Source organism: Urocitellus parryii, chromosome 7 (assembly GCF_045843805.1).
Source record: "Urocitellus parryii isolate mUroPar1 chromosome 7, mUroPar1.hap1, whole genome shotgun sequence".
NCBI lineage: Eukaryota > Metazoa > Chordata > Mammalia > Rodentia > Sciuridae > Urocitellus > Urocitellus parryii.
In genome coordinates this window covers 3936615-3963334 of record NC_135537.1, presented here as the reverse complement: position 1 = coordinate 3963334, position 26720 = coordinate 3936615, and the positions used below count along the sequence as shown (strand labels likewise).

The 26720-nt window shown below is 53.7% G+C and overlaps 1 protein-coding gene across 1 annotated transcript; it reads right to left on the bottom strand.

Annotated features, from left to right (window-relative positions):
* Positions 1-37: 37 nt before the first annotated feature.
* Kcnk9 (potassium two pore domain channel subfamily K member 9) lies at positions 38-26720 on the bottom strand. Its single transcript, XM_077801356.1, has 2 exons — positions 26438-26720; positions 38-876 (listed from the first exon to the last, which is right to left on the bottom strand). Exons 1-2 carry the CDS (start codon positions 26718-26720, stop codon positions 38-40), a joined length of 1122 nt encoding a protein of 373 aa, XP_077657482.1.

Sequence of the window (26720 nt, the reverse complement as noted above, 5' to 3'; positions counted from 1 at the left end):
CACATGACAATGACTTCCGATCCTTCCCTCCCCACACTTAGACGGACTTCCGGCGGCGCATCAGCCTGTGGTTGTCGTTGAAGCTGTGCAACCCAGGCGACACGGAGCTGAGCGGAGACGGCAGGAGGCTGTTCTTCAGGGCGCTCGGCGAGATCTCCTCCATCTTGTAGGAGATGGCGCGCAAGGTGGGGGGCGCGAGCTTGGCACTGACGCTGCTCGGCGGCGCCTGGGGATCGTAGCAGGCGCAGGAGCACACCACCGACTGCAGCTCGCCGCCCTCGCTCCTGCGGCGCCGTCGCGCGGGCCGCCGCTCCTCCTCGCTGCCGGAGATGTGCGCCACCACCACGCTGTTGCGGTTGTCGGGGGCCGGCTCCCCACCTTCCAGCTCCGGAGGCTGCTCTTCGTCGCTATTCATGGTCAGGAAGCGGAGGACCACCAGGTTGAGGAAGGCTCCGATGACGGTCAGCCCCACCAGGATGTACATGAAGCTGAAGGCCACGTAGAAAGGCTTCCTCTGCAGGGCACCCTTGGTCTGCAGCGCCACGTAGTCCCCGAATCCGATGGTCGTCAAGGTGATGAAGCAGTAGTAGTAGGCGTGGAAGAAGCTCCACTCCTCGCACTGGGAGAAGGCGGCCGCCCCGATGCACAGCGTGCCCATGCAGGAGAAGAAGCCGACGGTCACCATGTTCTCCATGGACACCTCGGTGTTGCGCATGCCGCAGCACTTCTTGATGCGTTTCAGCAGGTAGCGCACAAAGGTGTTCATGCGCTCGCCCAGGCTCTGGAACATGACCAGCGTCAGGGGGATGCCCAGCACAGCGTAGAACATGCAGAAGGCCTTGCCAGCGTCGGTGCCAGGTGCCGCGTGTCCGTAACCTGCAGGAGGGGTGGGAAGAGCAGAGCGACAGTCAGGAGAGGCCCTGTGCCGTTCGCGCGTACTGGGATCTGGGATACTCTATTTGGGAGGAGGTTGGCCCACACCCTAAAGGGACAAGGAAAGGTTTGTTTAAGCAACGGAAGGGTTGGGGTGTGGGGGGTTGGAGGAATTTCAGTAGGGAGGGGACTTGGAGCATAGGTCAAGCATCCCTAATCCAAAACTGAAATCCAAATGCTCCATGGCCCAAAATTTGGAGAGCTAACGCAATGCCACAAGTAGAAAACTGCACATGAGACTTTGTTTCATTTATAGTTACTTAAAATATTATATAAAATTCAGCCTATTATATAAAATTCAGCCTAAGTGTATAAAGTATAGAAAATATGAATTTCCTGGGTAGGCTAAGATATCTCATTGCATACATGCAAATATCCCAATATCTGAGAAGATTCCAAACCCCAAACACCTCTGGTCCCAAGCATTTTGGTTAAGGGATGTTCAACCTATACTGTGACCCAGGACTGAGGAGAATCAACCAGGGTATGTCACTAGTGAGGTGACACTGGAAGGGTATATGGGGCATTTCAGTGTTCTCAAAGCAACAGTTTTTAAAAGAAGAAGAAAAAAGCATATCTAACTACTAAGAAATGTACAAATACCAAAACCAAGGGAGAAAATGAAGTATTCTCATGACGGGTGGATCCCTAAGAAAAGGGAATACTAAAAGAATCACTGCAGGAACCATACAGATGCCTGTAACACATGTCACCCCAGCCTAACCTCCTAGTCACCCTAGAAAACAGGCCTAATGATGCCCACACTGCTGACAAGAAATCTGGGTTAGTGACTTCATAAGTAGGGTAGGTTGGCTTCTTCAGAATTGGGATTTGAGCCCAGAGTTTTCAGCCTCCTAGAGTGAGGCTAAGAGTAAGAATTGGAATGGAGAGAGGTGATGCAGACTGCGGCACAATGCCATGGGGAGGAGGCCTTCATCTGTTTTGGTCACTGCTGTATCTCCCATGCCTAGATAATACTTAAAAAGGTAAAATATTCCTCTGATGGAGGCATGAGTACTTCTGCACCACTGTGTGAATGTGGCCTTGATAGGAATGTGGCCTTGAAGGCCCTCCATGTGCAGGAGCTTTGGAAACTCCTGCTGGAACTGTGCAGCATGCCATTCACCGATGCCCTGCTGTAGCCAGGCAAAGTCAGGCCTCTATTTTATTTGCTCCTGTTCAGCATGAGGATGATGGATCTAGAAAGGTAAGGTTGCTGGTTAGGGTCACCTATAGTCGGTGGCAATGTCCAAGCCAGGATATGATCTGCCAAATATGAGAAGAGGAACCTCAGAACCCAATAGGTTGTAGCTCAATTCTGGGATGAATATTGCCCAGAAGAAAACTTGGGTCATGCACAGTATTCAGACTCGGAGTTTGGAGGATAGACCTGGTCTTCCACCATCTCAAGACCTGACCTGTCAAGGAAGGCTTTGCTTATGTTCCCCCAGTCACATGATCATTGTCACTCAACCAGCTTCCTTACCATGGACCCAGAGAACTCCTCCCAACCCAGGTGTCTTCATCTGACACAAATAATAGCAATGTTTCTGGGTGGGTTTGGTGAGAATAAAGAGCAGCTAGTCCAATACACAGTAGGCATCTACTGACTTCTAACTGTGAACAATGGAGGCTGGCAAACAGTGGAATCACATCTTCAAAGAGCTAAGAGATTCTTAAACTCGGAATTCTATATGCAAAAAAATTACCTTCAGGAATGAAAGCAAAATGAAGACATTTTCAAATTTTTAAAACTAGGATAATTTATTACCAGCAAATCTGCATGGCATGACTACAGAAGGAAGTTGTTCTGTGCAAGCAGGGAGGATACCAGATGGAAATTTAGGTCTTCAGGAAAGAATGAGACACATAGTGGTAAACAAGTAGGTAAATATAAAAAATGCAGGTGGGAATCCCACTGTATTCCACATAGTCACCTGTAGAGCTGATACAAAAGCCAGATGGATGTTGGAGAATAACAGGAAATTGTTAGAAACTTAAATGGCAATGCTAAAAGTTCTGGATGTAATGTCTTTACTGGAAAAAATTGACGCAGCATTTTTGGGGTCAAAATTGCACACATCAAGGGCCAGGCTCCTCCACTCCTATCCCTATGGGTAAATAAGATCAGAACTGTTTGCCTTTACACAGTCCGGACAGCAGTACACCTGCACATCCCGTCTCAGGGCTGTGTTCATCCTGCTGCTATTGTATTACAGAATGGAAGAACCTGATCATGTTGACACCTCACAGTTCATCTCGCTGGTCCAGGTCCATTACACTGATGGCTTAGTGAGATGCACAAGAAAGCATGGGAGACCAGAACCACCCAAGTTCAGGGCCCTTGAATGCTAATAAATTCCATAGGAGCCCAGTGGTCTGAGAACAGGACCACTTCCTCTAAAGTGAGAGATGAGTTGCAGAACTTGCAAGGCCTTCTAGGAGAATGAGGATGTGCAGGCATCCTCCCCCACCCAGGCGCCCCACCTCCACCCCCACCCAGGCGCCTACCTCCACCCTGCACTCTACCCTGCTGTCCAAACTGTCCCCCTGCTCTCTAGTTTCCACTTGATCCATCCAATGGGCAGCCCCAGGGGGAGATCAAAGGAAAGGAGGACCCTGTCCATCAGGAGTCATACCACAGAGCTCTCTACAGGTCCTGGTGACTGGTCCCCAGGTGCCACACCTCACTTTGCTTTCCCCCAACTCTACCCATGGGGGTGGGGGGGGAGGATGAGGAGGGTAATTGGACTCGTCTTTTCTGTTGTGTCTGGGGCTTGCCTTAGGACCCACTGTGGCCAGAAGATCCTGCTCCTGCTGGCTTAGGTGAGATTTCCCAGCAGTGGACAAGCCACTGGGTAGGAAAAGCCGCCTGGCCTTGCTCCCCTCTGAGCAGCATTGCCTTTAAAGAGGCTGTGACGGGCCTGTAGGCCCTCCATATGGACAAAGACGGGCTGCAACCAGCCTCACCCCTGACCTACCAGTGTTCAAGAACTGTCCCTGGCTCCTTCCTGCCCCTGGCAAGGAGGCCCACCCACACCTGGCCGGAGGTGGTGGTTCCAGACTTCCACACACCTCGCATTGGCCAAGCGCGGAGCGTAGTGTGGGCTCCAGAGCTGTGTGGCGGTAGGCCTTGGTGCTCTGCCTGGCTCACCCTTTTCCTTCTACTTGGGAATGCCCACCACTACCCACATGCAGGTGGCAAGCTCCACTCGTGTCTGAGCCCGGCTCAGAATGCCTTCCCTGACGTCCCCACTGTCTCCACAGAAGCCCTCAAGCCCTGCTCTGAGTCTCCCCTGCAAGGAAGGGTAGTCGAGTAACAAGATCAACTTCCCACGTCAGGCCCGACCGCCACCTTAGTGACTGTGGATCACCTCCCTCCTGTAGCCTCCTCTTTGGTCATGTTTACTGTAACCTCCCAGGGAACCTGGTGTCAGAGAAGGGGTGGTGGCAGTCTCCTCCAGCCCATTGGTGCCAGGGAACAGAATGCCTAGAACAGTCAAGCCCTGAATTCAGGGTCACTAGTCAAAGCCTGAATCATTGAGATTTTTGCTGGAATAAAGTCTTATTCTTTCCTGTCAGAGCTTGAAGGGTGCCAGAGTGTGAGATCTGGAGCTGCTGCAGTCATTTCACCGTCATAAGGATAACCCCCAATTGGAGGAAATTGTCCCTGATATAAAAGATACAGAAGCTATTCCACCTGTGTCTGAGCCCATCCAACAGTCAGCCCTATTCACAGAATGTTCCAGTCTATCTCCCAATAAATCTAGCTTCAGACTATATGGGGTTTTTTAATTTGTTTTGTTGTGTTTTTGTTGTGGTGGTTGTGTTTTTGTTTTTGTTTTTGTTTTTTGGTTTGTTGGTACGGAGGACAGTGTTTTGATTATAATTAATACTCAACCAGGAGTGCATGTCCTAACACCTTCGCCTTCCTATGAAGAATCACAATGTTGCCAACAAAACCTTCTGTGTCCCCTGCTCCCTGTATCTCATGTGGTTCCTCTTACAGCCCACATCAGATCTGAGGGGGCATGTGGATCCAGGAGGTGACCAGTCTGTGGTAGACAGTGGCCAGCTGGACAGCCAGATCCTGTCAAAGAGCAGCTGCTCCCCGTCCAGCAGCTAAGACTGTGGACTGAGATGGCCCCATTTCCTGAGTTGTAAAGAGAAGCTGGAAATATGGATTTTTAAAATGTGAAATTTAATTAGTGTCTAATTAAACATTCTGAAACATAGGCCAAATACAACAAGACAAAACAGACCATCATTTGTCCTCAACAGAGCTTGCACGTGCTCCAGACATGGAAGAAGGGAAAGACGTCGGCAAATGCCCAGGCTCCCAAGTCTCCCTACTGACCAGTCCTCTCCCCGCCCCTTCGCCTCGCTCCACCCCTATGAGGTGAGAATCGCCCTTGGCTCCATTTCGCAGATGCACAGACCAAGGCGGCAAGAGAGCACTGCCCCACGAGGCCGAGGTGGCCTTGCCCTGCACAGGGCCCATAGAGGCACCCCTTCAGGGATCAGTGGCCCCATTTCACAAAGAGCACAGAGACTGTCCCGGTGACTTTCTCCCTGTGGGGACCCCAGGCCCGCTGGGCAGTCTGGCCCCAAGTACCACCTCGCTGTCCCCAGAGCCAGGAAGGCCCTCCCGTGGCTGATTGACAGGTCTGGCCTCTGCAGTTGGAAGGAAAAGCTGGCAGGTTTCGTGTTCTATTTAATGAACAAGTAACTTCTTCGTATGCTTTTTTATTGTTAATTTCCAAAAAGAACTTGGGTTCCCTTTAGCTTTCTCCCGTTGTGCCTCTTGGGGAGGAACCGGACCTACCAGACTTCTGACGCTCAAGCTGCAGCGCACGCATTTCTGCCAGGAGCTAGTAAGAACCTTGTCCTTCCCCCTCCTCTGCCCTGAGGGCGGCCTGGGGCGGGGCAGGGGACGGGGCGTGGGAAGGGGGTCCGGAGAGGCAGATGGGACGGGCAGGGAGCGCTCCCCTGCCCCGCCTGAGGATCTGAGGCTGGGACCGCCCCCGCCCTCCCGGGAGTTTGCAGCTGGGGAAGGCGCACAGAGGTGGTGCCGGGGCGGGCGAAGGCGCAGAGAGGAGGCGCCTGCAGAATTCGGCCCCTCGGCCACCAGAGGTGCGAGTGCGCCCTCTGGCGGGCGTTTGGACAGCTGCAGAAACGCAGCGCTAGGGGCCCCAGCAGCCTGCGCATCCACCTGGGACCGCACCCAGGACCTAGGAGTCCCAGGGAAGTTCTCTAATCTTCTCCATAGACGAGCACGTGTCCGTGGTCAGCTTCCTCCCCAGAACTACCATCAGTCCATGAAATCTTGGCATAGACAAAAGCTGACAATAAAAATCCCGACCACCATGGAGGGTACCACACAGCTCGGGAGCTGAGCTGAAATACTTTGTTGGCTAACTCGCTGCTCCAGGGAGAGGGGAAGCCTTTAGCAAGGTGGGCAGTGTTCTCTCTAGCATGGCTGAGAAGATGCTCCTTGCCTCGGGCTAAGCGTGGTGTCTTCAGGTAATCCGATCTGGGATCTAGACCTGGGTCCCTGCTCTCGCTTGCAGGCCAGGTGCCCACCCTTTCCAGATGGACAAGGACCTCCGCAGAGACCTGTTCCTGAAGCTCCCTCCATTCCCAGGAAAGATCTCCTTGGACTCTTCCATTCTCTTCTTCCCTCTCCATGCCTCACCAGAAAACAGAAACAGCAAAAAAGAAATCCTACCAAAAAGGTGCATGGGGAAGATGTGATACTTGACTGACATTTTGAAAAGTCTCTGGTAGAATAAGTAAATTTTAAATCGAGCTAGGGTCAAATACTCAATAGGTAATAATTGATAGTTTGGGTTTCTTTATTTTCTAAAATATTCATCTTTTAGTTGTAGTTGGACACAATCTTTATTTTGTGTTTGGTTTGTTTTGTTTATGTGGTGCTGAGGCTCAAACCCAGGGCCTTGCACATGCTGGGCGAGCACTCTACCACTGAGCCACAACCCCAGCCCTGATAGCTTCATCTTCAGAACTTTTTTTTTCTTTTAAGTGAAAACAAATTTATAGTATGTCTTTTTTTTATTATTGGTTGTTCACAACATTACAAAGCTCATGACATATCAAATTTCATACATTAGATTGAAGTGGGTTATGAACTCCCAATTTTACCCCAAATGCAGATTGCAGAATCACGTCGGTTACACATCCACAATTTTACATAATGCCCAATTAGTAACTGTTGTATTCTGCTACTTTTCCAAATTTATAGTATGTCTTTATTGTTCTCCCTTAGGTTTAATTCACCTGGAGCATGTGGCAGGGAATTCTTACTGGAAAGATCTGTTGGATCAGAAGGAGTGCCAAGTGACCTCAGGATCTGAATCCCAGCCAAGCTAGAAGAACCCGCTGGTGGATGGACTGTGCCCGCCCCCATCACAGGACAGATCTCTACCCTCTCAGGGCCCAAGTTCACCAGGGTTCTCCCCATCTTCCTCCACGTTTCCAGAGGAGCTCCAGGCACACAGGATCTGAGCCCCCAGTGGGCCTTTGGGGGCCTTCCACCAGGCCTCATGTCCCTCTGTGAAGTGAGTGGGGCAGGGAAGCCAAGGCATCAGTCTCCATAGCAGAAGAGTTGGACCATCAAAGTCTGCCCCCTCAGCAGAGCTGGTGGTCAAAACAAAGGGAAGGAGCATCGCCGTGAGGCTTCTGAAGCACCGCCCCACACTTCACCGTTCGGATCTGGCTACAGTACAGGTTGGGGGCAGGGGGGCGAACTCTGCCTTCCCAGCAAGTGCCTGGGTGACCTCCTGTCCTACAGGAAGGGCTGAGAGAGAACCTGCACCCAGCAGGGTAAGTGTCTGGCCTGAAAGGATGCCACCAGGCCCGGGGTGCTCTCGACTGAGCCCATTCCACGTCTGCGAGGACAGTGCCTGTTTCAGTTGGATGGCAGCAAATAGACCCAGGACTTCACATACTGAGGGACACTCATTTTGTCAGCTGGCCAGGTGAGGCGCACTCTCTGCTGTCCCCTGCCCAGGCCATTGTGCCCTGAGTAAATGGAGGGGAGGGGTCTTTGGGTGAGGTCAGTGGCTGGTAAGTCATAAAGATGTTAGCTGAGGCCTGCCAGGCCCTCCTGGGCTCCTCACCAGGGCACAGGGACCCTCAGAAAACCTGAGTCCTGTGCCTACCAGAGAGTTTCTGGGCCCTGTCTAAGGGGCACTGCGTGGGCACAGGAGATGACTCGCACAGAGCTGCCAAGAGGTCACCAGCTGGAACATCCCCTCCATTCAGCACCCTGAGAGGCCAGGGTGAGCAACCAGCTTATGGGCAGCGAGGGCCAGGCAAGCGAGGGCCAGCCCAGCGAGGCCCGTTGGATGCACTGCTATGTCCTCGCATGAGTAGAATCTCAATAAAGGTCGTTAATGGTTGGGGTTCATTCTCCATTCGTTTAAGTGCATAACAAATGTCAGCCAGGTGGGCGTGAGCACTGTTCTCAGGTAAGGCCAGCTGTGTGGCCAGCAGAGGGCATATTGGTCATCACGGTGCCACGGGGCTCAGTGTCCCCAGCTCAGACAAGAAGCTGAGGCGCAGAGACTGCTGCTCACAGGCTCCCACGGGCCAGGTGCCTGCTGGGGTCGGCACTGGAGAAGAGAAAGGCCCTGTCCAGCTTCCCAGCTCTGGGGAGAAGAGCTGCATGGCACCTTACCCCACCGGAGACCAATTCCACAAACGGGAGCTGGCCGCAGCCCATCTCTGCAGAGCCCCTCAACGAAAGCGGCAGCCAGGCTGCCAGAGGCCCAGGGAGGCCTGGGGCGCAGGAGCAGCCCTGCACCTGTCTCCTGTGTGGCTGGGTCTCGGGCTCTGCCTGTGCCAAGGAAGAACACGGGGAGAAGCACCCTTAGAGCAGGCTCCTGTTGAAGGGGCTCCAGGGCCACCTGTAAACTGGAAGTGGGGTCAGAGCCCCTTCTGAACCTGCTGGGGGGCGGAAGTCAGATGGACCTCCAGGGGTGGCCACGCAGTCCCCCTGAAACAAACACCTACAGGTTTAAGCTGCTTGGCACCAGACCCCAGGGAGAAAATTGTGCCCAACCAGAGCATTGCCCTTGTTACCCTTCCCAAAAAAGTCAAGGGTGACAGCTGCTGGGGTGGACTCTTCTGCATCTGTCACTGCCAATTCCCATCAACTGCCATCGTCAGGAACCAGCAGCAAGGGGCAGGCTGGCATCGCCAAGGGGAAGTGTGGGCTCACAATTATAATAACAGATACAGCAGACCTGGGTCCCAGTGGCACCTCCTCTGTGGCTCAGCTGTGTGACCTTGGGCGAGTCACCTAACCTTGCAAAGATCAAGAAATGCAAGACAAGAAATGGAAAATCCTTGCCAATCGAATCCCGATGAATTTATCTCCTTGACATCTATCCACTTCCCTTTATTTTTGACTTTTTAGATTTTTCCACTTAGTAATTTTGCTGATTGTAGGAATAATACTTGCTCACTGAAGAGAACTGCAAAGTTTTTTTTAATAATATGAAGAACCAGGAAAAGTTACAATCCCACTGCTCAGGAGGCAGCCCCAAGAGCATTTTGGTGTATTTAGGAAAAGGACTCAGAAAATACATCTTCCACAGCTGAGAGCAGGCTGTTTGAAAGCAGTTACACACCTGCATTTTCACTTCTAAGAAAATAGAATGCGGGCTGGGGATGTGGCTCAAGCGGTAGCGCGCTCGCCTGGCATGCGTGCGGCCCGGGTTCGATCCTCAGCACCACATACCAACAAAGATGTTGTGTCCGCCAAGAACTAAAAAATAAATATTAAAAATTCTCTCTATATATAAAAAGAAAATAGAATGCTTTTGCTTTCTGCTGCCAATAAAAGTTCTCCATGAATGTCACTTTCAATTCTTCAACTTCGAGTAGGTACAACATAACTTCATCACCTCAGTAGATCATACAGGGAATCTGTTGGACTCCAATTTGTTTCTGTTGCTAATAACCATTTGAGTTTTTTGCCAAAGGCATGCTGTTTATGGTCCGGGAGATTTTATTCTCACATGCAAAGACCAGAAGCCAATTAAGTGCTAGGACTTGGGCAAGATTTAAAATTTGGGAACCTTTTGTACCCCCTTTCCTGAAAACAGGGTCCTAGCACCAGTGAGATCTGTCTTCTCTCATGCACTCAATTGCTAGAGATAATGGCTTCCGTTTTCTACGTGAAGAAACGGGGAGGTTGCTCAACTTGCTCTTGTTGCACAGGAATGGAAAAACTTCAGGAGCAGAATGAGGGTGGAAATCTCTGCCTAGCTGTCTTCAGGCTGTGTGCTGATGTGAGTGGCCAGAACAGGCACCATCACACACCCTAAGGTAGGTCACTTCCTAAGCCTCCTGCCTGGCGGGATCCAGACCTCACTTCCTGGCAATGGCCCTCTTCTTCAGAAGAGGTGACCCCACCTCCTCCTCCTGACCCAATCCAGAGCCCAGCAGGCAAAGAGATGACATGTTCAGAGTACTGAAAGTGAATTCGTGTCAACAAGAATTCTATATCCAGCTAAACTGTCTTTCCAAAACTAAAGAGAAATTGAGACATTCCCAGATAAACACAAGCTAAACATTCACTGCTAGCAGACCTACCCTTACAAGGCATGAAAGGACTCTCTTCAGTGACTCAAATTCATACAAAGAAAAAAGGTGCTGGAAAGGCAACTACACAGATAATTTGAAAGTATTGATGTGTTTTATTTGTAGTCCTTTCTCCTAATTTTAAAAGGTTACTACTTATATTTATGCACTGATTTATTCTTTATAAGACAATAACAGTATAAAAGAAGAAAGGAAGCTATATTGGAGCAAAAATTTATAAGCCATGAAGATGGTAGCAACCCAAACTGATTTTTTCAAAATGCAGTTTCTCATTTGTAATCTCCAGGACAATTGCTGAGAAATAATTCAAAAAATATAATAAAACAACAAAGAAATCGGAAAGACATGCTAGAAAATATCTACTTACCGCAAAAGAAACCTGTAATAGAGAAACTGGGGGACAAAAAAAGACAAAATACCAACATAACAAAGAGTAAACTGGCCAATTCAACTCCTACAGGATCAATAAGTATGTTAAATATAAATTAAATGCATTTTCCAATCGACCTCCAGAAATCAGCAGAATGGAGGGCGGGTCTCCTCTGGAGGTGCTACATGTATCAAGCCCTGTCAGAAGACAGGTGGCCCAAACAGCCCAGAATCCAGCACACAGTTACATAAAACCTGATTTAGCAAATGCACTGTACTGAGCAGATCCATTCCCAGGTCTCCCGACTCTCAGCCCTGCTCTTCAGTCCAAGACGCCTCAAGGATTTTTGTGTCCTTGTTCTCCGCAGAATATACAGTCCTCAGTGTGTGATGAGCTTGTCCCCCAATCAATCGGCATCATAAAAAATACTGAAAGTCAAGGATGTGTCTAATGCACCTTTCCTACTGAACACCAGGGCTCAGCAGTGCGGTTTTCTGCAGGTCCTGCTGGTCACTGGGAGCTGCAGCCACTTCCATTACCGTCGAGTAGGCATCAGCCTGTGTGTCTCCAGCATGAGAGGCCAAAATCCAAACTCCAAAGACGTTTCTGCAGCACATTGCTTTCGCACCACGGTAAGCACAGGGTAAGTGTACGCAGGACAGGCCAAGCACAGCAGGTGTAAGTGCATGAACGGGGGGCTGCTGTGCGCAGAAGAGGCCCCTGCTCCGCCTCACACCAGGGCTACCCCTTAAAACGGGGGGAGCTGGCCCCTTGTGCAGTTGGCTGATTAAATGGTCATCAGCTCTGCCCTCCGTGTAGAGAAGACACCCCCTGAAAGGCCCTTCAGGAGAAGGGGAGCTGTGAGGTGGTCACCTCCCATACATTGGTCTACAAAATGAAATGCCAGCAGCTGGTGGCCAGGTCAGTAGGTAGCATCATCTGGAGGCTCAAACTGCAGTGACCCTCTGGGACAGCCTGACCCTGACCCTGCCGAGCACCACAGGGCCCCCACACTGGCTCCACCCCCACCTTCTCCTTGGAGACAGAATTTACTATCTCAGAGCTGGGGCTCAGGAGCTGCCCAGGCAGACAAGGGCATGATGGGGACTTGCTGCTGACAGCAGGCACGTAGGCATTCCTCCTGCCCACCCTGTGGCTCCAGTGCTCCGCACAGACCCGTACGATGAGGCCGTGCCCCATGCCTAGCACTGTGCCTGGCACATGCCAGCCACTGATGTCATGAGAATCAGAAGAACCATCACAAAGCCATCAGCCCTGTCAACCTCTGACTCCAAAGGGGGCCAGAGGCCACTCTTATAAGAGGTATTTCAATGTCGGATGTCACAGAGAAATGACCAGGAATGGGAAATGTTAATATATTTTACCCATGTTTGGCTTTATCGTAACAATGAAAGAACCTGAAAAGTTTTATTTCTTTGTGCCATGTTTGCTTTAAATCTAAGTGAAATCCAGGTCCTCCTCCCTAACCCCAGGACCTGACAGGACTCTTCTGGCCCACTCTATGCAGACTCTTGTTCAAGCCATACTCAAAACTCAAATGGGAAGATGTCAGAAAGTGCTCAAAACTCAGTCGTAGCACTACAACTACGAGGCAGAATTACCAGCTCAAGAAAAATCCATCCTCCCCGCCTTCCGGGGCCCATCCTCCGCATGCTGGCCAGCTCTGCTCCTACACGACACCCTGAAAATTCCTACTCCCTGCAGAGGCCCACCAACCCAGGTCCTCCAACCCCAGAGCCTCAGCAGAAGGGGACAGAACTAAGTACCAAGTTCCTTTCTTTCACCTGAGGAGAAAGTGAAGGCCCAGAATGGGCAAGACAGTGGCTCAGAGACGGCACAGCAGGTGAGTGTGGCAGCCTGGCAACCCCAACCCAGCGCCAAGGCTTTGAAGCACAATTCCAAGTAGAGCTTTCCATCTAATGCACCAGGGGAGGAGGCAGATGCCGCGGTTACTTGATGAAAAAAAGGAAATGCTAAGCAAGACCAAGAATAACCTAGAATAGCTGAGATTTATCTGGATTTTCTGCTTATATGGCCAGGGGAAGCTTGGAGCAGGTTTTCAAGATTTGCATGTGAAAGCGGCCACCAGGCCTCAGCGCCCCGACCTGCAGTATTGGCCCCCCATCTGCAGTGGGGCCAGATGATCTCCTGAGCCTCAGGCCCAGGCTGTCTGACCCACCATCCCACCCCACCCCCTTTTCCTCTCCATCCCACCCCCACTCTCACGGAGCCCCAGAACCCTCCAAGGCAGGCCCTCCAAGATGATAGCAGGAAACGGGCTCCTGGTCGGCCCCCGGAGCTGGGATGCCGCCACCTCCAGGAATCCCATGTGGCTCCCTGACATAACACCCACCAAGAGACACCATGAGATGCTCACAGACGAGCAGGAAATGCCCAGTTCACTGTCTAATGGCCTCCAGGGGACACAGACTGGCCACGGTGAGTCTCGTCTGCCACTCCGTGGCAGGGCCCTCAGGATGGCAAACAGGGATGTGGAGCTGCCCCACAGCGTTGGCTGCAGGAACTGATGTGTGGACAATGGAGTGGGGGGCGGGGGCGAGGAGTGGACTGAGATGCAAGAGGACGGCTGGTGGAGGGGAGATGGACAAATGAAGGGATGGCGAGGTGACCGGTGGATGGACACAGGAACGGGGAGGAGGGGGGAGGGGTGGAGAGATGGACAGGGATGGACGGATGAGATGGAGGGAAGGTGGGGGTGGAGGCTGGAGGGTGAGTAAGGGTAAGTGGGAGAATGACGGACAAGTGACAGATGCATGGTTGGCTAAAATGTGTTCAGATGGACAAATGGGTGGGCGGGAGAGGAGCAGGCAGATAACTGGGTGGGTGACAGTGGGAGCGTGGTGGGCTGGAGATGCACGGGGGTGGGCGGCAGGGCTGGAGACGATGTCTGGGTGGGAAGCAGAGTCCCCTCCCCTCCTCCACCGCCTTCTGTGATACTGCTGGGGAACAAGCTGACAGTGACAGGGTCAGGCTGCAGACCCACGTGGCCTCTGGCTGTCGGGCAGTCTGACAGTCCATCTCCTTCCCTGCCTGTCCCTCACTTGGTGTCCAGAGGAGGAGAGCAGGGCTCTTCCACCTCTGGTGATCACAAGAAGCAAACAAAACAAAGCACTCTTCCCGACTCGCTCCCAAAATAGCCTCTCACCACCCAGACGCAGGCCAGCTCTCCCCCACTCAACCTGACGAGGCAGATTCTCCAGGCCCTGGGCTGGGGGAAGAAGGGGTCTGGGGAGCTGTGGGAGAAGGGTGAGGCCTGGCCACCTTGGGAGGGAAGCAGCTGGCTGAGGCCCTGTGCGTGTAAGAAGTCCATCCTGTGGGCGACACCCGTTTCTCATGAGAGCAGACTGAGGCCCAGGTGGGGCAGTCACTTCTGAAGACTGAACAGGCAGGTGTGTCCCACCTGAATGACTTGCTGTACCTGCACCCCTGGGCTTCCCTGGCCAAGGTTCTGCCTGCCAGGGGTGGAGAAGACAGTGCCACGCCCCTAGGGTAGTCGGGAAGGATTTCCTGGACAGGAGTCAAAGGGATACCTGCCTACAGCCAGGGGGAGACGGGGCCAGGCCTGAAGACTTGGGGAGTCCTGGAGGACGCCCTCTGAGCCTCAGCTCCTCGTCTGCCTACTAGGAAAAAGAGCCTGGGAGGGAAGATGGTGGTCAAGTCACCTGGGGACGCTCAGGGGAGGGGGGACCCCTGAGTTTTACTGCACCCTGGACAGGAGGTCAGGTGTGGTGTCGTGTCAGTCCTCGGAGTTCTGGATGCTGATGAGCAAAACAGTCCCGCTCTCTGGCCAGTCATTTGGGCAAACACCAGACGGTGTCAAAAATCAGCCACAAGATGGTCTCAAAATAGACTGCGACACAATTCCCATGGCAACAGCCCCAAGGGCCGCCTCCAGGGGACACGGGATAGGGCCAGCCCAGCCTCCCGGGAGGCTCCCACCGTGGGGTGTCCCCCGTCCACAGCAGGCCCAGGGAAGAGAGGGGCCCGTGGGTTTTCAGTTCCCTTTCTCCAGAGAACGGGCAACATGGGAAGAAGCTGGGGAGCCCGGCAGCTGGGCGTCACCGCCTCCCAGAGGACCAGCAGGCCTGGAGGCCGGGCAGCCAGGCGGCACTCCACAGGCAACCCCCTCCTGCCCTCCCCAGCTTCGCAGAACAGAGGCACTGGGCCCAGCCCACAGGAGGGGTGCAGTTTGGGGAGCAGCCAGTCAGGCCCAGAGGGAGGGAGGAAGGAACCACAGGAGCCCCCAACCCAAGCAGCGCTGGGGGAGCCCACCCCACAATGGCTGCTCCCTTTGCTCCAGAAACGAGAATGACAGAGGCCAGCCTCCGTGAGAATGCTGCAGGGATGACCCTTCCATTTCAGTATGGGCACCGGGCCACCCACAGTGGAGGCCCAGGCCCTCCAGATGTGCCCCACTCCAGAGAGGAGAGGGAAGTGCAGGAGCATAGCTGTTGAGCTAACTGGTGGCTCTCACAGCCAAGCCCAGAGCCAGGAAAGGGAGACACTGGAGGGGCCCAGCCCCAGTGGGGAAAGAAGGCTCCCTTCCCTTCCTACAGTGCACCCTCCTGGAAGCTCCAGCAGTACCATGGTATCCAGGCAGGGCCCCCAGGACCCTGGAGGGAAAAGAGCAATGTCAGCAGGCCCCTGAGCTGAGCAGGGAGGCTGAGGGGTGCAGGGAGAGCCCTGGTCCCGTGGACAGCAGGGCCGCCTTCCAACTCGACCACCCACCACTTCTTGCAAACACCTGCTGTTCAGATTCGTGGGCTGCTGTTTTTCAAGGATTTGCTTTTCTGAAAGACCTAAAGAATATTCTAGAACAGTTAAATATAGCTCTCGTGAAAGCTGTCCCATTTACATGCCTATGTTCATTCAACAAACATTCTCCAAGGGCCTGCTGGGTGCCAGACACTGGTGGGTGGGCGTCTCAGCCACCGTGAAGTAGAAGGTCTCTGCCCAGAGGTGCTGGGGACAGGGGACAAAGACCAGTTTGGGAGAAGTTAGGCATGACACAGGATGACAGGTGTCAAACTTGCAGGAGCCCTGGAGCTGTGAGGACACACAGGAGAGGCACCTGACCCCCAGAGAAGGCTGCACAGAGGAGGGATCGTGGCTGTTCAGAGGTGCCTGCCCCAGATTGTGACGGTCTGTAAGGGACAGCAGTGACGTGAGGCAAGGGGCTGAGTGGCAAGCAAGAGGTTGGAACTCGAGGGCCATGGGCAGCCATCATGGGCTTCTGAGCAGGGGAGTGAACTGATCTGCCCTGAGAGCAGGTGGCCAGCTCACTGCACATCAGCTCAGCTGAAGCCACCTCAGAAACGCAACTGGGAGAAGGCCCCCCGGAACACTGTCCCAGTGCAGTGGCCCTGCCAACCCCCTAAGGCACTTGGCTCACCTCCAGAGGAAGCCAAAATTGGAGAGGGAGACACAGGGAGAGAAGGAGGGAGAGATTTTAAAACATACACACTTAAAATAACTTTTAAAGAAAAAAAAATACGTTTGCAAATTATTTACAGATAAATGCCAATAAGAGACCTATAGGATACAGCCAAAGCAGCACACAGAGGAAAACACATAGCCTTTAGTACTGATTTTATTAAAAAAAAAAAGTACATAATACAAGTATTTGTAAGTATAAAAGCAAAAACCAAGATAATAACTTACTTTAACTAAATCCAGAGCTGGTTCTTAAGATCACTAAATGTTGGCAACTAATTTTACATATTTCCAAGCAATGTAAGAACCAAAGAAAGCACATGTGAAGGCTAGAGCCTGTGGAGAACCAAGGGTTTTGTCTCTTCTGCACAGCAACCTGATGCTGGCTGTCACCTCCTGAAGCAAGGCTGAGGGGGAGGCCAGGCAGGACAGGACTCTCCCCTTCTATGCTACATTTTCCTTGATTTGTCCCCAGTGTTTACTATGCAAATTTTCAAAAGAATACATAGTGGAAAAAACTATAATTACACCCAGATATGAACAATCCACCAGTTATCAACAACTCGCGGTCAGTCTGATTTCATCTAAGACCCTTCTCACTTCCCTTGAAATTCAGATTATTTTAAAGCAAATCTCAGATATTACATCTACAAAGGCTTCAGTATCCCTTAAATATGAGAACTCATGTATTCTACACAGTCACAATAAAACAACCGCACCAAAAACTCAGCCTCTTGTTTTAAAAGGCTGTCCAGGGGTGATTTGTTACACATCCCTAGCTAACTGATACAGAAGGTCAAGAGAAGCAGTATATAACAAGACAGTTACAAACACAAAACCAAAGTCGGACTCCTTAGGTACCAATCCTTTCTGCTGCTTGTTAACTGTGTGGCCTGGTTTCTGAAGCTCTCTGATCTCCCACGTGCTCATCTATAAAATGGTGATACATAAAAATATTTTTAGGGTTGAGAGGATGAAATTAATTCAGATACTCTCTATAAAAACCTAGAGACCCATGGACATGACAGAAATGGTAGCTCTCTCCAGATAGAGAATGAGACGACATTGGCTCTGGAGACGCCCCACCGACAGGGCCGACACCAGCCAGGGGGAGCCGTTGGTCCTCTGTTGTAAAGCCAATGCCACATCTGCCTCTGCCTCTGCCTCTAAGTGAAGTCCAGCTCCCCAGCCCTGGGATTCGGCAGTGATCCATCCTGGAGGGCAGGGCTCCTAACTACCAGATGACGCCACTGAGCTGGCCCTCCCCATAGCCAGGAGCACGATCCCAGGCAGGGGAGGGGCTGGAATGACACCCAGCCGGGCTGTGCGTGTCGGGAACACCACCACCTTGGGCAAGCTCCACCCATGGGGCCATCTGTAGCCATGGCTCTCCTGACATGCAACACAGAGCTCCTGCCTCTGAGGTCCACCCTGGCATCGGCCCGGACGAGTAGGAGCCATGGTGCCGTCACTGCCCATCTCTACCCACGGCCAACATGGCCAACCGTGGTCCACGGTACTCCTGCCCCCGAGGCTGCGGCTTGTCCAGCCTCCTCAGCTGCATCCACAGACCCCCTGGACTAGCCCAGCAGAGCAGCACAGGTTCACGGCTGTGGGTGGGCAGCAGCCATTGGCCCTGCGTGGCCTAGTCCAGCTGCCTTTCAAAGGCCAAATATCGTGAAGGAAACTCTGAACATCCAGACATTCCCGGCACTTCCAGAGAAGCCAGCTTCCCATGCCACGCCTCAGCCACCATCCACAGCAACAGTACAAGAACACAGCCCCCTGCTTGACCCTCGGATGGGGAAATCTCGCCCTCTGTGGGAAACCCTCAGGGGCTTGGCTGAGCCGAATCTAGACTCACACCAAGATGCTCAAAGAAGCACTGCCTATAATTAGCCAAGAAAGAAAAGCACTAAATTGCTATAAATAGATGACAGTATATTCATTCAGTGGCTCTAGAGCCATGAAAATCAATCTCCCTAAAGACTGGAGGTAGGAGGTGATGTTTGCTAGAAACTTCAGTAGAAAGGAGGCCCAGAGTGCGAGGCCCACAGCAGGGAGCTGTGGTGACCCCCCTGACATTTTCCACTCCTCCTCCCCCGAAGGCCTCAGGTTGCCTGGAAAAGCCGCACACCTCATTCCCAGCCTCCCTTGCAGCTAGGTGGATCACGTGACATGGCCCGGGCCATTGAAATACAAGTAGAAGCTACTGTCTGGCAGGGCCCGTGACAGCCAAAGGCCATGTCACAGGGGATCTCTTCCTCCCTGGTGCCTGTGGTCACCTGGGGGACTGAGATCACACTTCCAAGCCTAGGGAAAGAGATGCTCCCTACCCAGAAAGACAGGTCCCTGCCCTGTCACCTCTAAGAGGAGTCCACAGCCTCAGCCTGCACCTGCCTGCCACCCAGGACACAGCCCACAGTGAGGCACACCCAGCTCCAGCAAGCACCCAGGCACCCAGACTGCCACCCCCTGGGAGCGGACAAACCAGTGCTATGGCCCAAGGGGCACAGGACATTGTGGGAAGAGGAAGGCAGGGCAGGGGCCAGGGCAGAAGACCAGGACAAGGGTAGAGCTGGGTGGGCCCAATGTGGGGACATTGGGGCAGATGGAGTAGGGGCAGACGGCAGCCCAAGGGCTTGTGAAGGTCATCATGGGGCGGATTGGAGGGCAGGGTCGGGAAGTCATACTTTCCCAAAAGACCAAGTTGGAAAAATGTACCTCCTTGGTTGGACCCTGTGCCCCCCAAACCCTGCTGCCCCCCCTGGTGGAGGGTGCTCTCTCCTCCTCAAGGGGCAGTTCTCGGCCTCGGTGGCCTCAGGCCACCCCACACTGGGACTGGGCCAGGAGGCCTCTCGCTCTTCCCCAGCGTCACACAGTATAGGGGCTGGGCTCTGTGTCCCCATTTCACACACGAGGAAGCTGGGCTTCAGGGCGTGAGATGGCCAGTGGGACCTGGGGATCTTCCTGCCACCTTGGTCCTCTGTTCAGATTCACGGACCAGGCATAGGAATCTCTGAGGCTTTGCTGGGGAAACAGGTGGCATTGTGGCCCACCCAGCCAATGGGAAGGCGCCCCTCAGCTGGCCAAGGTACAGGGGGGACTTGCCTCTGCCCTCCAGACCCTTCCAGCACCCCCAGCCACACCCCTCCCCCACCCACCTGGTTCATATGCCCCCTCCTCTGCCCCAGGCACCTACCAGGACTGAAGAGGACCAGGCCCATTCAGGGAGGTCCATTCCACTAGGCCAGCTCCTCCTTCCAGCAGCTGTTTCTGGCCAGGCTCTGCCATTGCTCAGGCAGGGGCATGGTGAGGTTGAGGCCAGCCAACCCTCACCTGGTGGACGCACCGGCCCAGTGACCGACAGGCTGAGCCTCACCTCCCACAGCTCCTCCCCCCGCCACACTGGGACTCCCATTTGCCTCCCTGTCTGGGTCCACAGCACCCAACCCTGTTCTGTGCTCAGTGTCAGTGCCCTGCCTTCCCCCAGAGAGCCGCAGGCTGCAGGTGGGTGTGCTTGGCTTCAAAGGAGAACTCTCTGCAGCAGAGTCCCCAGGGTAGGAAGAGGCAGGAAGAGACCCCGGGACAATCCCCCGAGGACAGGACACCGGAGCCCCCTCCTTTGAGGCTTGTGGTGGAGAAGATGTTCCAGCAGGAGAGGAAGAGACCCTGCCCTGCATTTTTACGTCCCAGAGCTGCCGTGCCCAGTGACACTCTAAGAGTGCCCACCTGGGTGTTTGCCTTTTAACTCCCAGGGCTCTTCCTAACTAGTGAGGCCAGGTGTGTATTTCCCTGGTCCTGCAGGAGGGCTGCTGCATACAGCAGGCACGGAGCTGCCCCTGCCCCCTGCCTCAAAGGGGCAGCGCCTCTGGGGACATAGCCTGCCATCTCGGCTCATCCCACGTGAGCAGACCTGCCCAACAGCTGCCAAGACCCCTCTGCTCTCCTGGACCCGGACCCCATGTTCCAGAGTCTCCGTGACACCAGCTGGCTCTGCCCCAGGACTGGCAGCATCTGAGGAGGGCCCCCACAGGCCCGCCTTCCACGTGGCAGCTCAGAGCTCTGAGCAGCACCTGCAACACGCGGCTCAGGTGAGGTCCTGAGCTCCCGGTGCGGCAGGCTTTCGAGAAGCAGCTGAGTCTGCAGTGCTGGAGCTGTGGCTTTGTGTGTGCGTGTTGGTGACGTGAGCGTGGCTGTTTACAAGGGTCTGTTGAGGTGTACACTTGTGAAATGCTGCTCTTCTGTGTGAATATTAAATAAAAGTTTTTAAAAATCAAAAATGACTGGATTTGACTGATGATTGGACAAGAAGGAGACGGGCTGGAGCAACGGGAGGATCCCACATTCAGCCCCAAGGCGCTGAGACCTACTGAGTCTGAGCTTGGGCTCTGCACCCTCACAGGGCACCAGGCCATGTGCAGGGAGGGAGGGAGGCGGGGGAATGAGAAATGAGTAGAGGTGAGTGGAGGACGGAGGGAGGGGTGAGCAACAGGAGGGACCACACAGGGGCACGTGGACAGAGGGGCAGGGAACCCAGGGCCGAGCCGTGCGATGGTGCAAGGAGGACCAGGACCAAGGGACCCAATGGCAGGGAAGGGGATAGAGACAAGTGAGTGGGGAAATGAGCATAGAATGGTGGCTGGGGAGAAGTGAGTGACACCGGAGTGGGTGGGAGAAGGAGTGACACCATGGTAGATGGAGACCGCCAAGTTCATGGAGAACTGGGTGTCACCGTGGCAGATGCCTATGTGAATGACAGGTGTGCAGGGCAGAGGGAGTCGATGGCAGAGAGGAAGGATGCCTGGTTGTGAAGGGTCCACCCGCACCTCGGCAGGAGCACGGAGCAGGGAACAACGCAAGGGGAGTGTAGGAGGTGCTGGGGTGAGGGGCGCGGTGGCAGACGGTGGAAGGAAGCGTGGGTTCAGGAAGGACTTCGGAAGAAATGGCAGGTGAGGCACAAAGGAGAAGCGCACGAGGACCAAGGGGGCATGAATGGTGGGTTCCTGGGGAAATGGGTGACGCAATAGCAAAAGGGGGGGAGTGGCAGGTGCGTGAGGAACTGAGTGACACTGGGCCAGGGACGAAAGGCAGGTGTACGGAGGACTGAGTGATCCATGACGGTGGGGAATGAGTGACAGGAAATGGAGATGAGGCAGTGGCAGAGGGGAAGGAGCAGTGAGTGAGTGACGGCCAAGGGACACGAGGAGGACTGCATGAGTGAGGCAGGGGACACAGTGGCACTGTGGCAGATGGGGGCACGCGTGTCGTGGGGGGGTACAGAAAGCGCCCATGGCAAATGGGGCGATGACCGGTAGGATGGGGACAGCCAAGTGATGCAATGGTGATGGACGGCGTGAAGGTCAGGTGCGCGGAGCACAGGGTGGCACAAGGGGCAAGGAGGGAAGACGGCCATGGCCCAGAAACACAGGTGACACAGGTGAGTGAGAAAAGGGCGAGAGTGGACTTCGACGGACAGATACGATGGCCAGGGGGGAGCCGTGGAGTGAGTGGAGAACTGCCTGACAAAATGGTGGTCAGGGAGTGAGTGACAGGCCCGAGGACCGAGTGACACGATGGAAGGTAGGGCGTAAGGAGAAGAATAGGGAGGAGAGGCCCTGACCAGGGAGGGGTAGGAGAGGAATGGCAGGTGTGTGGGGGGACGGTGGTGGGTGGTGGGTAGAGAACTGTGGCTGCGGGGTCAGATGGGGGACGAGTGGCAGACCCCGAGGAGCAGTGACACACAGTGGGAGAGGAAAGTGAAGCAGGAGTGAGATCCAGGTGCCTGGAGCCCTGGGCCATCAGTGGCAGGTGGGGGATTGAGTGCACCCTGAGCTCGGTGGCACGGGGCAGCTCAAGGCAGTCACTGGGCTTAGCTGTCCCCACACTGCATGCAACCACTTGGGTTCCCAGCTCTGCCTGTCAAGGCCAGACCTTCTGTAATCTAGGCTGTCACCCAGAGCCGTCGATGCTGGTGGCACTGGTGAGGCAGGGTGGGGCTTGGCAAGTGCTAACATGTTTCAGAAACTACACCCCAAAATGGGAAATGCCACCCATTTCAGGAAGTCTGTGTGTGGCTCTGCTGGTGACTGGAGAAGGAGGTCCCCACGTCCTGTGCTGCAGCAGCTGCAGAAACCCTGTGCTTTTTCTCCAAGTGCCTCACCCTGGGCTGGACCCCGGTCCTGAACCAGTCACCTCAGTTCCCATAATGACCATCCCAGTTTCAGACGGACCCAGAGAGACAGGGGAAATAGTGCCCCCTCCTCCAAACTGGTGCCAAAAAAGGAAAACCCCCATGTCTCACCCTCTTTCCCCGACGGAGACCATTGTTGGAATTGTCCTCCCCAGCTCTGCAGAGGAGATCTGGTCTCTTCTTCTGTCATGATTCTAGAGGTGGTGACAACCTAGATCCCCAATATTAGATTGAAGAAAGAAATGGCAGAGGGGTTCCACATCTGTCATATCATGCGAGAGCCCAAATGTGGGATGCAATTTTGGCTGAAAATGCTGATTATGAGAAGGTGACAAGATGGCACCCAGAATCCCTTACACAAGCACCAAGACCTCAGCCCCACGCAGAGCAAATTCAGAGAAAGCACCCACACCCGGCCCAGACCCTCCCAGCTCTCCTGACCCCCACCCTCCCACTGACAGGTCTTGGGACGGAGACACTCAAACTGCCCTGCTAATCAGACAGGTCAGGCAAGGTACAGATAAAGGTCTCCCGTGCAGAGGGCTGAAGCCTCACAAGTTTAGAACTAAACAGTCAAATCCTTTCAGAAGAGCCACAAGTGGCACCGACACAGACACAGCCATGGGGAGGCATGGAAACCAGAACCGGGTGGTGATGTAATGCATCTGCCCTTTGCGGAGCTGGCTGGACTGGTGCTGTCCCCTGGTGATCGCGACAGCAGGCTGCTATGCCCAGGGCTCCCTGGAGATCTGGGGCGGGAGTCAGTGCAATTTCCCTCCAAAGCCTTTCACCCAGGTGCGGCCACAGATTCAACACGAAGTGGCAATTATATGTGTTTTTTAAATCCACTTCCCAGAGTGAGCTAATCACTGTATCTGAGAAGATACGTTCAGCACCCGGCTCCCACCGCAGCCTCCTCGGAGGCTCGGACGCAAAGTTGACGCACACTTGAGAAATCGCTCAAGGTTAGATTAAAAATAAGAACGCCCATGAAGATTAACCCGACTCATTCACATCACTGTCCAGTAGAGACTACTCCTTGGAGGGCGGCTCGAGGGTGGCTTTTGTTCTAGGCCTAAGAGCACCTTAATTTGCATTTATATTAAAAAAAAAAAAGGAGAAGAAAACAAGCAGAATTAACTGAAAAGGTGCTTTATTTCCTGTAAATGTGAGCTCTTTTGCTAAAAGCTTCTTAGGCCAAAGAGCACGAGGCTGGATCAGCCACTGTCCAGGAACGTGGACTGCACACCTACTAAGTGCTGCACTGCGCCTGGCAGCCCTGGGCATGTGGGACCCTGCCGGCCCCCAGAGGCTGCCAGCAGGCGCTGACTGTGTGATGGCCTTTTGACAGGTGGGTAAACTGAGGCTGGGAGTCAGGAAATGATGTCCCAGGACTATGGCAGGATTCAGATTCCCAGTCTGTGGGCTCCACATACAATATCTGTCCACTAATGGGCAGTTGTGTTAGGGCACATGTGTGAGAAAGAGAGTGTATATGTGTGTGTGAGGAGGTGAGACTATGGGTGTGAGTATAAGAGTGTGTGTGACTGCATGAGAAATAATGTGTGCGTGTGAGACAGCATATGAGTGTGTCTGTGTAAGAAAATCTGTGTGTTTGTATGTGTGAGTGTGCATGAGAAACTGTGTGTATGAGACAGCGTATGAGTGTCTGTAAGAAAATGTGTGTATAAAAAAATGAAAAAAAATTTAAAAAAAGAAAGGAAGATGTGTGTGTGTTTGTGTGTGAGTGTGCATGAGAAACTGTGAGTGTGTGTGAGACAGTATATGAGTGTGTCTTTATAAAAGAAGTGTGAGAGTGTGCAAGTGTGTGTGTGTGTGTGTTCTCCAACCCTGCTTTTCAGAAAACCAGCTGAAACCCCAGTAAGGGAGGGAGTATAAGACACATGTTCCTCAGGAGCCCCTGGCCCTGCACTGAGGTCAGCCCACCACCCCTAGATGAGATGGCCGCCTCCATGTCCATGTTTCCCATGTTCTCTTCAGAGGTTCACCATTAGGAGCACACGTCCAGAATCACCCGTCAAAATCAATAATGCAAAACATACCTTGATAAGAACTTCGTTAGTCACAACAATTTTTTTTTTAATTAGAACCTTTCTGGGTTTGTTTTTAACTCCACCTCTTTCCTCAATGCTGTTGCTCACCTCCTGGAAGCAGCCAAACCTTTTATGTGCTGTTTCACGACTGGGAGCCAGCACGGTCGCCATGTCACCTGTCTGGGTCTAGATCACAGAAAGCACCTTTAGAAACCTGGGCTTCCTCCCTCCCTTGCAAGGCCAGCTCCACAGGCATATTTCTTGCTCTCCTGCTCTCCAACAAATAGGCCCCCAGAATCAATGACTTGCACATCTGCATGCCACCTCCACAGTTTAAAGACAGAAATCACTGCAATGACCAGCTGCCCCCCACCCCCAACACTAGAAACACAACAAGGAGGAAGGACTCTTCCCTGTTTGGTGCAAGCAGAGGGCTTGGGGCCAGCAGGGGCAAAGCTGATCACGGAGCCGACAGAAGGGCAACTTCCTTTCCGAACATTAAAACCTGCACCAATGAATTAAACATTGAAAACAAGATGACACTCTAAAAAGTCTTCTCAACCAAGAAGGAAAGACAGGCCGTCCTGTGCTGGTGCTTCCTGTTGCATATGGCACAGAGAAATCCACCCCCACCCCCAACTCTCCAGCATGTAGAGCTTTGCAGACCAAGAAAAATATCAAGGGAAATTAGAAGGGAGGTCAGGGAGGGAAGTAAGCCATGGGGGCTAGAGAGGGCAGAAAGGAGACCTCTGCCCAGCACTCAGGGGCCGAAAGGACTGGAGGGACAGCTTCTGGCCCTGGCAGGTACAAGAGACACCTAATACCCTAAAGACACAGCATGCCATGCTGGGACAAGTGTGACCCACAGAAACGAAACACGGCCTGCTGCCCACAGGGATGAAGGGATATGCTCAAATGCCCACAGGTCTCCAAGTGGCATGTTTGAAAGTCTCCCAACACCCAGCCTCAGTGGGGGTGATACCCTAAGGACCCACCAGACACCCTGCTGGGTCGCACCCCAGGCATGGGTTTTACAGACAACTCCAAGCGCACCAACTGGACCCTCATGTGGTGGGGTGGGGCTGAATGTCTCATTTCGGGCAATATCCAGACTTGCCTTACCCACAGTCACAATCGAGGGGGTGGGCCATCCACCTCCATCCAAGAGCAGTTCACCTGCCTGGTCCCCCCCCCCCCCCAGTGCTAGAAAGCACTCTTCTCCCAGGAGCCTGACATGTCCAAGCTCAAAGAAAAAGGGGGTGAAATCTGGTGTCAGGGAAAGCAAAAGGGAGATGAGAGGCTAGCTAGGGTCAGTGCCTCCCACCCTCAGGAACAGTCTCCAGCTGCCTAAGTCCTAGCGTGCCAGCCCTCTCCAACTCCCCAAGAGGTAGTGAGTGTAAGTCTTGGAATCCCGCACAGCGCAGCCCGCGTTGGGGCGGTGGGTGGGTGGGTGGGTGACTGCGATGGGATTATTCTTAGCGTTCCACTCTTCAAAAAAGTGGCGCCTCCGCCCTCAGGGCTCCAACACACTCTCTCCAGGCTCACACGCCTGGTCCAGACACCGGCGCTGTGGAGAGCAACGGGTGGGGTTCCCAAGGAATGCGCTCAGAGGCATAAGAGAGGAGTGGGCTCCCCAGAGACCAGGGGGCGCTGCAGGAGAGCCCCCACACGAGGCTACGTGTACCCCAAACACCCCGCACCCAGCCCTGCGTCGCGCTTTCAGCGATTTCCCCGGACTCTTCCTGGAGCGGGGCGCCCAGCGGAGGCGCACCCAGCGCTTACCTATGGTAGTGATGACCGTGATGGCAAAGTAGAAGGAGCCAGCGAATTTCCACTGCACGCCGGCGCGGTGCGGCTCCGACTGCAGGATCACCAGCTCGAGCTGCCGGTAGTCATCGCTGCTGATGTTGTACTTGCCCCTGATCCGGATCTCCTCCGCCTTGAGCTTCTCCTCCTCGCGCATCTCATGGTCGGACTCGAGGGCGTCGAACACGGCGGCGCCCACCAGCAGGTACGTGAAGGTGCAGGCTATGAGGGACAGAGTCCTCACGTTCTGCCTCTTCAT